Genomic DNA, 13680 nt, shown 5'->3' on the forward strand with positions numbered 1-13680 from the left:
TTCCAGCATCGCAGTTAGGGCAGTGAAGGGTGAAACTGAAGCTGAGAGGCAATACATTGACCAGTGGCACATTTTGTTTCTTAAGCGTTCTTATAGAAATCCTGGATTCAGGTGCCTGCACTATTCTTGTAACTCCTCCCAACTGTCTTCCAGTTTGTTCAGACTTTCCCTGGATTGTGCTACCCAAACCAGAACAGTCTAGCACAGAGGTTTTCAAAGTGTGGTCCTGGGACCATGGACATCACTGAGACCCTTTCAGGGGTCTGTGAGGCTGAAATTATTTTCATAATAATACTAAGTCACCTCCCTTCCCCACTCTTATTCTTTCACAAGTGGACAAGCTCCATGACATGGGTGACATCATCACTCTCACGGCAGGTGGAATGTGTTCTTGTGTTTTCAGATTTCCTCAGTTTTAATTTCTGATACAATAAATTGTGTGTGTATCCCACATAAACAATCTTCTTTGGGGTTCTCAACTGTTTTTAAGAGCACAAAGAAATCCTAACACCAAAAAGTTTGAGAGCTGTTGGTCTAGTAGGTTGGACTATAACTTTTTTCATTTTAGATATTACAGATATAATCCTTTATATGGATTTGGACAGTGGGTTTATGACAGCAATTTTATTTATCTGAAAGAGGGTATAGGAAACAAGCAAGAATGATTGCTGGAGAAAATTATTGAACTTTAGTGTTTTGTTCCAGATCTAGAGAAACATGAGATTTTCAAGCTGCAATAGACGGTATAGGTCCTATTTGGTCTTTGATTCTAAACAGACTTAAACTCAAGTACTTGCCTTATCATTTATTAGCTTGTAACCACAGCCAAGTTACTTCACGTCTCTGAGCCTTGTAAAGATTGGTTAGTAAATAATTTCTGCCCCATAGGGTTCTCAGGAGGCTCAAATGACACTGCATCTCTTAGGTGTCTGGCATATACTAGCTGCTAAAGGTCCCCTTCTCCCCTGCTTATTCTTACCCTAAGAAGAAGGGACTTGCCTAAGATCCCATAGATAATGCAGCACCCAGGTCTCTGGTCTCTCAGTCTTATGCCAATTCACTTGTTCCAGAGATATTATTAATGATGTAATTCTGTGCCAAGAATGAAGCTACAATTAACCGTTGTTATTGCTTAAAAGACAGTGACCCATAGGATCATTTTTGGTCTCCAGTTCAGTCCTTTTCCAGGCACGCTTCTTTTGGAGTTGACCTCTTTTTTAGGCCCTGTGCTTATGTGAGACTGAATATCGTCCTTAATTACAGGGCCTCTTGATTGCACAGGCTTCTCCCAAGGCCCTGTAATGGCCCAGCAAGGTGGTGAATGGATTTACTGTAGAATACACAGAAGTAAGATATTTTATTGCAGCCTATAAAGACAGCCTTTTCCCCTTCTGACTTTCCCTCTGTCATACTTCCCTCCAGTGTAGTGACTGTGGAATGGCATTTGGGGCTCAGTACTCAAAAGCTAGATGGTCCCACAGTTACGTGAGAACTTTCGGGAAGCAGTTTAACGCCCAGCTTTCCTATTCTAATTTAACAAATGTGTGAAGAACGAACTGCCCTCGTGTAAAGTCCCCTGAGGTGTGTAGAGATGGGTACTGTACCAAAGAAGGATTAATTTCATGCTATGCTAAACGCAGCAGTTTAAAATAAGGAACCTGCGGTTGAATTGCTTCTCTCATTTCAAAGTGGAATGGGGAAAATGTAAGGCAAGTCATGGGTTGGTGTTTCTTCACTATACTAGAAAATCCCACATAATTGAACCTAGAAATTTGATATTTACTCTGTAAATTGTACATGATGAGAATCTAAAGACAGTAAATCATGGGGAAGGGCTGTTGAGGGGATAAAGTGCTCAGTTAAGGAAGATATGCCCGTTCAGTGAAACAGTTGGGTGAGGGGCGGATTTTCACGGCCTTGATGGCTGTTTGTGGTTGCATTTTGGAGGTGGGCACATTGGAGCAGACATCTTCAGCACATGCATTGTGCTGTCTAACAGAGACACAGGCAAGCTTTGAGCTGGGGTGGACCAACCGGAATGTATTCTGCAAAGGTGGTAGGGTTCTGATGTTAAAACCATGGGCCTGAGAAAGCCAGTCCAGACTCCATTTCTCTTCTTATCATGTGATCGTGGTCATTTGGCTTCCCCATCCCAGCTATGAGCAAAAGCCAATTTGTGCATTCTGGTGGAGACAGCAATGAGAATTAGTAGTGTTGTAGGACTTAGGATAGACGGAAAGGTGGTGCCAGCAGCCAGGGGAAGGAAGGCCGATTCTTGCACGAATCTTTGTGCATCGGGCTACGTGTGTGTGTGTGTGTGTGTGTGTGTGTGTATAAATACCATCTGGCTGGTAGCTATGATGTGCAATGACAACCAGGAGGCAGGCACTCTGACCGGTAGCTATGATGCACACTGACCACCAGGGAGCAGACGCTCAACGCAGGAGCTGCTGAGCTGTGGTGACTTGGCAGCTGTGGTTCTCTGGTGACGCACCTGGAACCAGAGAGGAGGGAGCCCAATTCCAGGCTGCATCACCTGAGAACCACCCTCTTGCAATCCAGGACCCCTCGGGGGATGTAGGAGAGCCGGTTTTGGCCCTGTCCCCACAGGGCCAAACTGAGGGACCCCACTGGTGCACGAATTCATGCACCAGGCCTCTAGTATAAAATATTATAAAATTGCATTTGTAAGAACTGCCCTTGCACACCGTGTGTGTGGATTTGATTCTTCCAACTCATTTGTGATATGCTGTTGTCACCACCTTTTTTTTTTTTTAAGATAAATACCTTGTGTTTTCTTTTTCCAGAGTCTCTGTGGCCCAAAATCCGGGTTCCATTAAAGGTTGTGAGGACAGCTGAAAACAAGCTGAGTAACCGTTTCTTCCCTTACGATGAAATCGAGACGGAGGCTGTCCTGGCTATTGATGATGACATCATTATGCTGACCTCTGATGAGCTACAGTTTGGTTATGAGGTAAGGAGATTTTAAGCAGTATATTTACATACTTAATATTTATTGCCTATTATTGCTTACTTTTCATAATAAAGACTATTATATTTCATTCTCCAAAGTCATAATAATTAAGTTCAAATAGATCCAAAGCTGTGCATAGGGTTATGAAGCTGTTCTTTAAAACTTTGGGGAAACCCTATTCCAAAATGACAACTGTCCCTCCACCAGTTTGGGGAACTCCCAAGGAGAGTCCCAGGGGACATTTTCAAAAGAGCATCTATAGCATTTAACAAGCACTTAATTGATGTCTCCTTTTGAATAGCGCTCCCCTGACTCCAGCAGCTGGGCGCTGCAACAATAAAAACATCAGTAAGTGAAGAAGCTGGCGACGCTGACAAACAGAAAGCAGACCCTGTTGATGGCTTTCTTTCTGAGTTTTAAGTGGGGAGGCTGGCTGCTTGTCTGAAGGGAGAAACATTCTCTATCACTGTTCATTCGATGCGGCTGATGGATTAGGCAGGGTTCAAGGGTTAAGTATGGAGACCAGTAAAGGTCTCCCCAGGGGAAAGTGCCCTGAGCTGAGGCCTGGTGAAAAGCAATAGGAATTGATGAGCTCTGTCGGGGAGGATGTACGAGAGATGCACGATGGCGACAGGAGAGGCCCGTGGCTGCAGGGGCGTAATGGTGGATCAGACCTAAGCAAAACAGAGTGTATAAATCAATTAGCTACAGCTGGCATGTGCGAAGGTGGTGACATTGATCCCCTGGAGTCATCCTGCCTTTGGGAGAGAGGGAACCATCTTCTTTAGTTGACTTGGGATTTGTTGAATTTGGGGCTCTAAGAAATCGTGAAGTTTTATTAAATGAAGCCATATTTGGTACACGTATTTATTATAGAAATATATTTTCTAGCCCTTAAGTAAAAAGTGAATTTTAACGGGAAGAAATAGGAATCCCTCTAACACCACTACCCCCAAAAATTAAAAGCTCAATTTTTCCATGATTATTTTTTAAAATATTTATGTATGTAGCTCTATTTGGGTGTAAAAGAAATTATGGAATAGGTGAGTGATAGCCTGGTCACTATAGTTACTGACCAGTGAAAGGCTTGAGAGTAGCTAATCACACACACATTCATCTTTTTGGACTTGTTTTCATTCATAGAGTTGTCTTTTACATCATCACATTTAGGGTGTTGAATGATTTTTAGTAAATCTCATTCCCATTTTTTTTAAAAAGCAAATTACTTGTTTCTCTAGCCAACTCAGGGCAAAAGACCAATTGTTTCTGCAGGTTTTCTCTCTTTATTGTCTATATGGCTTCAAACTATACCCATGTATCTATTTCTGTGAGAAAGGGAAAATTCAGAGTGATGTAGCCCAGACGGACATATTCTTGTGGAGTCTCAGCCCCAGCATTCCAAGCAGGGGTGCGGCTGGGAGACAGTAATTATTAACTAGCACAGTCTGCCCCCACTGTGAAAGGTAAGAGATGTAGGAGGAATGATGGGGGAAGAGCTACCTGGACTGTTAGTCTGAAAATGATAGCCCTAGAATCCCTTTCCAGGAAGAAGTTCTTAGAGCCACAACAGTGCTTTCCCAGCATTTGTCAAAACATAACACAAGCCCTAACCGGTTTGGCTCAGTGGATAGAGTGTCGGCCTGCAGACTGTAAGGTCCCAGGTTTGATTCCGGTCAAGGGCTTGTACCTTGATTGCAGGCACATCCCCAGTAGGAGGTGTGCAGGAGGCGGCTGATCGATGTTTCTCTCTCACTGATGTTTCTAACTCTCTATCCCTCTCCCTTCCTCTCTGTAAAAAATCAATGAAATATATTTATTTAAAAAAAGCACAAACCGGTGATGTTAATGCTGTGCACTGTGGCACATAGACAAGGCTGCTGCGCTAGACGGGACCCATCCTCAGGCCTCCCTGCTGATCTGGCCGAAAGGATCAGAATCTTAGCCTGCCTGTTAAGCATCCAAAAGAACATAGAGGGAACTAGAGCTATCCTGCTGCTTCGTTCCTGAGGAAACTGAGGTGCAAAGAAGTTAAATCCCTTCTTCTTTTAATCCTCACCTGAGGATGTATATATATAGAATATATATATACACTGACTCTAGAGAGGGAGGAATATAGAAGGAGAGAGAGAGAGAGAGAGAGAGAGAGAGAGAGAGAGAGAGAGAGGCAGACAGACAGACATCGATTGGTTGGTTGCCTCCTGCCTGAGCCCTGACTAGGGATCAAACCAACAATCTGGGTTTGTGCCTGACCAGGAATTGAACCCACGACCCTTCAGTGCATGGGACAGTGCTCAACCAACTGAGCCACACCAGCCAGGGTTAAATTCCTTCTTTAAAGTGTTAAATGTTCATTTAATATAGCCATTAAAAGTATACCACAGCAAGTTTTTGAGAATGAAAGGCCGGTCCATGTAGGAAAGGCCTCTTTTCTTCCACTGTCTATGACTTGAGCACACAGACATTAGGATTAGAGACCTAATGCTGGGTATCATTATTTATTTTATTGGAAGAAAACACAGGGGTCATTGCCTGTTTAAATGGGTCATATTCCCTGTTGGAAGGCAAAGAGCTTTGGGAAATGTTACATTCCCTCTCCAGCCCCAAAATCAGGAGCTAAGAATGATCTTCCCTGGCCCCGCGTGCTTCTGACTTGTTTGACAAGCTCTAGCGAGCTGCCAGATGTTGAAATTCTTTTCAGCCTGGAATAATTTATTTATCTGTTTATGTATTTTACCAGGAAAGTATCTATTGAGTTCTTGATACTCATTTGCAAGGAACTCCTGGGGGAACAGTAGCAGTGTATAGTGTTACTCGAATGTTTGATTTTTTTCCCCTCCACGTCTGTCTGCTTTTATTTCAGACCTAAAGAGTGGGGAAATAAAATGCAACTTTTCCTCCTCCCTTCCCCCGCCTTTTAGAGAGACCATTTAAAACATGTGGCAGAAAATGAGCCATGCAGACTTGGCTGAATGTATGAACCCGTGAATTTATTTTTCCTTTCATACTTTGATCCTCATTTCCAACCATAAAAATTATTAGTAGCACTTAAGTGTTGAACATTTTTCACCTGAGAGATGTGAAACACTCTGGGCTAGTAATACTGGCTATAAAGTCAGTACTTCACGTACTTCACGTGGTGAATGGACTTCACTAAGAGCCAACTGCATGTTGTTAGGTGCACAAAATGCCTAACATTTTACTTTCTCTTACTGCCTGGGTATCCCATGGGTGGTAGAGGCTGGTCAAACCTCTTGGGTGCTAATAAATTTTGAGAATTTATTTGTATTGTTTTGTTCACAACAACCCAAGGTAATGGCAAGTATATACTCTCAAAGAATCATGGGAAGACAGCAAAGTATCTTGGAATGCCCCACTTTTTTTTATGAGAACATAAAACCATCTTTGAGTGTTCCTGGTGTAGGAAACTGCGGGGAGCCGGTCCATCCTTGCTGTTTCAAGGGACCTGGCATATATGGCATACTGTTCTTAATATGTTTGCTCACCTTCTTGGCACTGTGTGTTTTAACCAAGGTCACCTCTCTGAGAAAGGTTGTTTCCCCAGGTAGGGATTTTCCCCTGAAGATAGGGAGGGAATAAAACCCCTTAACTAAGTGCCAGGCGGGTAATTAATCACTTTAACTACGAACAATCATGCTTAAGCTACATAATCTTTACTCCCTGGAATGGAGATAAGAAACGCCCTAACCTTTGGAATAGAGATTGATAGGATTGGAATCAACTGGTATAAATACAGATGTAACAAGACAACAGGACACAGAACCTAGACACAGAACCTAAACAGAACCTAGAGACAGAAGAACTTCGCTGGAGAGAACATGGCAAAAGATCCTGGACAGAAACTGGCCACAGAACCTAGAGACAGAACCTAGCGAGAGAACATGGCAAAAGATCCTGGACAGAAACTGGCCACAGAACCTAGAGACAGAACCTAGCGAGAGAACCTGGCTGAAGAACCTAGAGACAGAACCTGGATAGAACATGGCAAGAGAACCTGACTAGAACCTGGTGACCGAACCTAGCGAGGGAACATGGCTACAGAACCTGGCTGGAGAACCTGGAGAACCTGGCTGGAGAACCTAGCAAGAGAACATGGGCACAGAACCTGGCTGGAGATCCTAACCAGAACTTCGCTGGAGATCCTGACCAGAACTTGGCTAGAGATCCTGGCTAGGCTGCTGATCAACTGAATGCTGTCTCCGTGTCATTCCTTCGCCGACTCCGTCCACACCTTTGGGGACCCCTGGACCTGCTGGGGTTGGACCCCAGCAGTAAACACTGAGGGGAAAGGCACCAAAGTGAGAATGAGCCTGGTATGTGTGGTCACACAGATTGATGTGCTGAGGGTGGGACTTGTGTTTTGGTTAACAATGGACACGAGGTTGGTTAGGCAGTAGAGGCCCAGCTGACAGGCTCAGAGGCCAGCTGAGAAGGTTCAGGTGGTAAAGAGGGACTGTCGGTTTGTAGGGAGGTATATGGGGAAAGCAGTCAAATCACAGAATGAAGTGGAGATGACTGAGAGTGAAGACAGGGACAGGCAGTGGTAGTCGAAAATCTATCAACTGGACGTTCAAATGGATTGAAGAACCAAGGAGAAGAAAATGGCTTACACATAGCTTATATTTAGTTTGTGATGAGGAGAATTGGAGAATTCCACTAACTGGAGAATTCCAGAGCTGGGGTGCTATATAACAGTCACATTTTAAACATAATTAGTGAAATTTATAGCTATCCGTACATTCATCCAGGAAGAGGGTGAGAGATGATAAAATCTGTGGTCCTAAATAAACCATCCCACGTTTTCCCTTCTTACTAGAAGAGATGAAAGATGGAAACAACCTATCATGGAATTAAACTTCATAATAATCTCTTTTTAAAGCTAGCAGGCTGATAACTTTTTTAAAAATAGACTCTCTGCCCTTCTGTTCGTTTCTCTCTGAGCTCCCTGCCACAGATACCAGGTCTGGGGAATAAACAGATGCACATGCAGCCGTGGCCTGGGTCTAAGATTGCTCCTCACAGGCTCATGGTCATGATCCTTCTCTCAGAAAGTTGACTGCTTTCCTCCCTGAATTTTAAGCCTCAGAGGCCTAACTGTGAAAATGCGCTCAGTTTTGTTGGGAATCCAGGAGGCTTTTCTTTGTGATTCATGGAACCACCTATCATCCTGCCGTGGACTCTAGAGCAGACTTTCCCTTGGAGCTCATCCAGGGCATGAACAAACTCAGTTCTTGCATAACCAAGACCAATAAAAAGGGAACTTCCCTGAGGGGGCCCATAAATGAAGGGACATCCCTGGATAGGTGCATAATCCAGTTATTGGAAGTGTGTCAGCCTTCATGAGAGCCAGTACCTTAGAGTCCCATTCCTTGACCTCTTGGCTGACTCAGGTCCTTGAGCCTCCACAGGCTCTGACCCGATGGGTGACTGGAAAGACTGGGATTCTAGTATTTCCTTCTCTTACTTGGCTGACGGACTGTAGCTGGAGGCCCAATGGGGCCAGTCCAGCAGGGAGTACACGTAGCGCTGGGGAGCTGAGGGTGCTGAGAGCTGGGCCCGTTTGGGGCGCACACAGGGTCAGACCTCGCCGACATTGTTCTGAATCAGCATTTGCCGGGTCTGACACTAAAGCTTTACAGTGCAGTTAGAACCACTGTGCCCAAATTGCACTTTTTGGAAACTCTCCCTTTCTTAGGATTTGTGGTGCACCCTCTTCACTAAGTATCTGAAGAAGCTGATGGCTGTAGGTGCTCTTGGAGCCTGCGTATTACACATGAGTGACAGTCCCCCTCTGAGTACCTTTCCTGGGCCTGGGCATAATATCAGTACAATAATAAAGATCAAAAAGAACATCTGTCTGTCTTTACTTCATTTTTCACTTTCCTTACTTACCTGAAGAGTTGCCCTTAATAGAGATTGTCATCTTTGGAAGAGGGAATGGGCCAAATAGCTCATTTCTGTGAGTGATCCCGCCCCCGCCGCCGCCCCCTGCTGGTCCTGTGTAGTCCAGAGCTTCCCTCAGAGGAGACTGGAAGGCTGTGGCAGAGGTGAGCCGTTCTTCCTGAGAGACTCCTCTCCCTGCGTATGCTTCATGTTGCTCCAGGCTCCCTGTTTTCAGCCTGTGGGGGAACTGAGTAATCTGTTCGGTCTGTCCTCCGTCCAGCTTGCTTTGATTTACACCCCCAGACCCAGGGGACCTGGCGGGAACATAGCTGGTGTGTGTGGTTGCTGCAGCAAGAACTGCTGAAAGAAGAGCCCGGGCCGCGGCCAGGAGCCCACCGAGGTGCTGAGAGAGGCTGCGGGAAGGCTGACCTTGCGGAGCTTTTCTAAAGCACCCAGTCCCCATCGGAGAATAAGTCAAACAAATATTAAGGGAAGGAAATCGAGTATGTATGCTGAACCGTGAAATAACATCTGAGCGGTTAAAAAGCACCCAGTTGGGAATTACAATAGAGTGACACTTTTTCCTTCCCCACTGAGCACATTAAAAGTAACAAGCTCAGAATTTGTTTACGTAGCCATGAATGAAGCATCCCATGTAGGGCGAGGGGCTCAGGCTCCCAAAGTGAAGGGAGCACGTTTCTTGCTGGCACAACCTTCCGTCGAGGGGTGTCTCTTCAGACTCCCATGCAAAGTGAGTCGGGGAGCTGGTTTCAGTATGTTTTCCATAAGTGCCTACTTTGTGCCAGGCAGTGCTGGCGAGGAGAGCGCTCTCCTGACTCTGCCACTCCTCACCCCGTGTGCTCCTCCGGGGCCTCAGCATCTTTCCTGCCTCGGTGCCATCAGGGCCACCTGGCTTTACTAGTGTAGCTTAGTGCTTGTCCTGTGGGGGGTTCCTTTAAAGAGGTGTCGCTACAGCTGATGGTTTAAAGAATGCACACTTCCCCTCCCCCACCCATCACAGAGATAACTCCAATGATATTCCAACACTGAAAGGATCCATGTGTTTGAGGGTTATTGTTCCAGAAGCTGCCTGTTGTCTCTATGGGGTTGATTACAGGCTTTTCTCCAGGAATTCAGGCTTCAGGAATTCAGGCTTCAGGATTTGGGTTCTGATTTGGGGATAGGGGGAATTTGTCTTTCATGGGCTGCTTATCTGCCTTGATTTTGATAGAGATGCTTACAGGAGTGTGGGCAGGCTTGGCATAGGGCCAGGGGAAAGCCACAGCAGCACCCAGGCCCCGAACTCTCCCAGCTACACTCTCAGGAAAATAGCTTTCTGAGGAAAATTCTCTGTTGTTCCCAAACGTGAAGCTGAGCTATGCATTGCCTGTTGTAAACTGCTTACAAACTGTGAGTTTGAGGCCATGCTTGGTGATTGCTAATGCATTAGATGTAGCATTATTTGTAAGAATAAAAAGAAAAAGACTTAAAAGATCAGAATAGTCCCCTGACCTTAGAAACGTCATGATTGGGAAAGCGAGTCTAGAAAGCAAGGTGATGGTCAGTGTGATATTTACAGCTCTTAGATCACATCCATTGCTTTGTGCTCAAAAATTGGTGCCTGGGATTCACATTAATTGTGCACTATATGTGCTACTGTCTGTTGGCTCATTTAGCTCAAGTGTTGGCAACCTTTAAAATTAATATTTCTAAATTCTCAGCCAGCCTGTGTGTTACACTGAAGATTTGAGGGGTGGGCCAGAAGTCTTGATGAAATGTTGACACACTGCTCTGAGAAAAGGAAGGAAGGGGCTAACTTACAAGCAGGACCATCATGAAATCCACAGCGTAGACCTGGGACCAGACTGGAAAACTCCCCTTTAGAGCTGTACATTCAGACAAGGTTGTGTCTGCCTTGTTTACTACCGTGTGCCTAGTGCTTGACACACAGTAGTTGCTCAGTAAATATTTATTGACTAAAGAGCGAACTTAATGTGCTTGGACATTGAATTTTCTCCTATATAGTTCCTATGAGTAAAATTATAAGGAGCTGTTCAAAGTTAAATACTCTCCTATTCTATATTAGGTAGGGAATCCTGGTCTTCCATTTCTTGGCCTCCTAGACAGACAGCAAAGAGTAATTTTGTGCCCTAGCCAGTTTGGCTCTGTGGATAGAGCGTCGGCCTGCAGACTGAAGGTTCCCCGGTTCGATTCTGGTCAAGGGCACCTGCCTGGGTTGCAGGTTTGGTCCCCAGTAGGGGGTATGCAGGAGGCAGCCGGTCAGTGATTCTTTCTCATCAGTGATGTTTCTATCTCCCTCTCCCTTCCTCTCTGAAAACAATAAAAATATATTTATTAAAAAGAGTAATTTCGTGCTATTTACCTAGCTGGTTGTGGGTAATGAGAATCTCAATCCTAACGTTGCAAACTAACTTTCTTTTCTTCCCTTGAAATGAAATCCATAAAGCTTTTTCCTTATTCCCTGCTTTCCCACCCCCAATCCAGAAGTAATCCTACTTTCCTCTTAATTCTGTTTTGTACTTTTTCTTGTACCCTTGCTTTGTTTCATCTCTAACTTCTTATGCACATGTCATTAGCTTTTCTGAATGATAAGCTCCTTAGTAACAAGATATATGCTTTACTTTTGTATTCACTTTTTGAAGCATAAGACAGTCCCTAAAAATAGTTGGGGCAACTGATCTTTGACAAAAGGTGCAAATGCAGTTCAGTGAAGGAAAGATAGCCTTTTCAACAAATGGCGTTGGATCAGTTGGATATCCATAGACAAAAATTTAACCTTGATCTAAACCTCACATCTTATAGAAAAATTAACTGAAAGTGAATCATGGATTTAAATGTAAACATGAAGCTTTAAAGCTTTTAGGAAAAAAAAACTTAAGGAGAAAATTTTTCAGGTCTCAGGTTAAACAGAGTCTTAGACTTAAGACCAAAAGCATAATCCTAAAAGGAAAAATTGATAAATTGGACCTCATTAAAATTTAAAACTCTGTGAAAGACCTTTTGAAGAGGATGAAAAGAGAGCGAAAATATTTGCAAACTACATGTCCAACAAAGGACTGAGCATGTAGGATCTATAAGGAACTCTCAAAACTCAACAGTTAAAAAACAAACAGTCCAATCAGAACATGGGCAAAAACACAAACAGACATTTCACGGAAGAGGATATGCAGATGGAAAGTCGCACATGAAGAGGTGTTCAACATTGTTAGCCATTAGGAAATGCAAATTAAAACCATAATTTATATATCACTATACACCTATTAGAATGGCTAAAATAGAAAATAAATAGTGACAATGCCAAATGCTGATAAAGATGCCGAGAAACTGGATGACTTGTACATTGCTGGTGGGAATGTAAAATGGTGAGGCCACTCTGGAGAAACAGTTTTGGCAGTTTCTTATAAAACTAAACACGCAACTACCATGACCCAGCAGTTGTACTCTTGGGCATGTATCCCAAAGGAGTGAAAATTTATGCACACACAAATTCGTAATAGCTTTACTTGCACTGGCCAAAAATGAATCAGCCCAGATGTCCTTCAGTGGGTAAACTAGTACATGTACACCGTGGACTGTTACTCAGCAATAAAAGGGAACAAATGTAGACGGGTCTTCAGGGAATTGTGCTGCGTGAAAAAAGCCAATCCCGAAAGATTACATACTGTGTCATTCCACTTATGGAGCCTTTTTGAAATTACAAAATCATATAGAGATGGAGAACAGGTTAGTGGTTGCCAGCGGGAACCTGAATGGGGGAGGGTGTCTGGAAAAGATTGACAGGAGGGACCCTTGTCATAGAAATGCTCTGTATCTTGACTGTGTTGATGGTATGCATCACACTATCGTTTCACAAGATGTTGCCCTTGTAGAAAACTGTAAAGAGGACACAGGATGTCTGCATTTTTCTCACAACTTCTTTTTAATCTGTAGTTGTCTCATAATAAGATGTTTAATTTAAAAATAGTGGTAACTCAAGTAACTCAAGTTGAATGCATAAATGAATTAATAGGGATACTCAGATCTCTCCATCGCCATGGCTTGAGCTTGCTGTTGGATTGCCATTCTAGAACTTGATATCAGGATTAATATTTTTTTTAATAGATGGAAATTTCTGGATTTTAAAAATTTTTTTACCCAAGGATATGTTTTATTGATTTTAGAGAAAGGAAGGGAGGGGGAGAGAGAGAGCCATGGAGGTGAGAGAGAAATATCTATTGGTTGCCTCCCATACATGTCCCAACTGGGATTGAACCTGCAACCTTTTGGTGTATGGGATGATGCTCCAACCAACTGAGCCACCTGGTCAGGGCGGGTTTTTGTTTTTTTTAAAATTTTTATTAATGCTGTTGAGGACATCATCTGTTTTGACAGTTTGGACTTTATTGTAGTTTTTATCTTTTATTGTGAGCCATTCCAAGTCATTTGGGGGGTGGGGGTGGGGGATGGAATAGATGGGATATAAAGAAATAATTTGAAAGAGTCCCTCTGCTGTTTGATTATTCACCAAGGGATTCTGGGGTTTACATACACATAACAGGGCACTGTGATGAATTTACTCATTAAGAAATTATTTTGAACCACATTTATGCTTTGAATTCAGCCAGGATTACAGGGTTTGTGGTCAGTGCCACTTCCTCCTTTTCTACAATGAGAAGAAAACAAAATCCACTTGATATTTTAAAGACTTGATAATGGTTATTTATAAAACTAACATCTCTTTTTCCACTCGTGCAGGATTTAAAGAGAATAGCCATTGGCTTATGATTACTCTTCTTTTAACTTCA

At 43.5% G+C, this 13680-nt stretch overlaps 1 protein-coding gene across 2 annotated transcripts in view; it reads left to right on the top strand.

The window, feature by feature from the left end:
* The window catches only part of EXT2 (exostosin glycosyltransferase 2), a 123091-nt gene that overhangs the window by 89101 nt on the left and 20310 nt on the right, over positions 1-13680 (top strand). For both annotated transcript variants that reach the window (XM_081098502.1, XM_081098503.1), the window contains one exon: positions 2808-2974. In XM_081098502.1, coding sequence (XP_080954628.1) covers positions 2808-2974 — 167 coding nt within the window. The remainder of the gene's footprint in view (positions 1-2807; positions 2975-13680) is intronic.

The sequence above is a fragment of the Myotis nattereri genome (genome assembly GCF_964212035.1).
Source record: "Myotis nattereri genome assembly, chromosome: 9".
Lineage (NCBI taxonomy): Eukaryota > Metazoa > Chordata > Mammalia > Chiroptera > Vespertilionidae > Myotis > Myotis nattereri.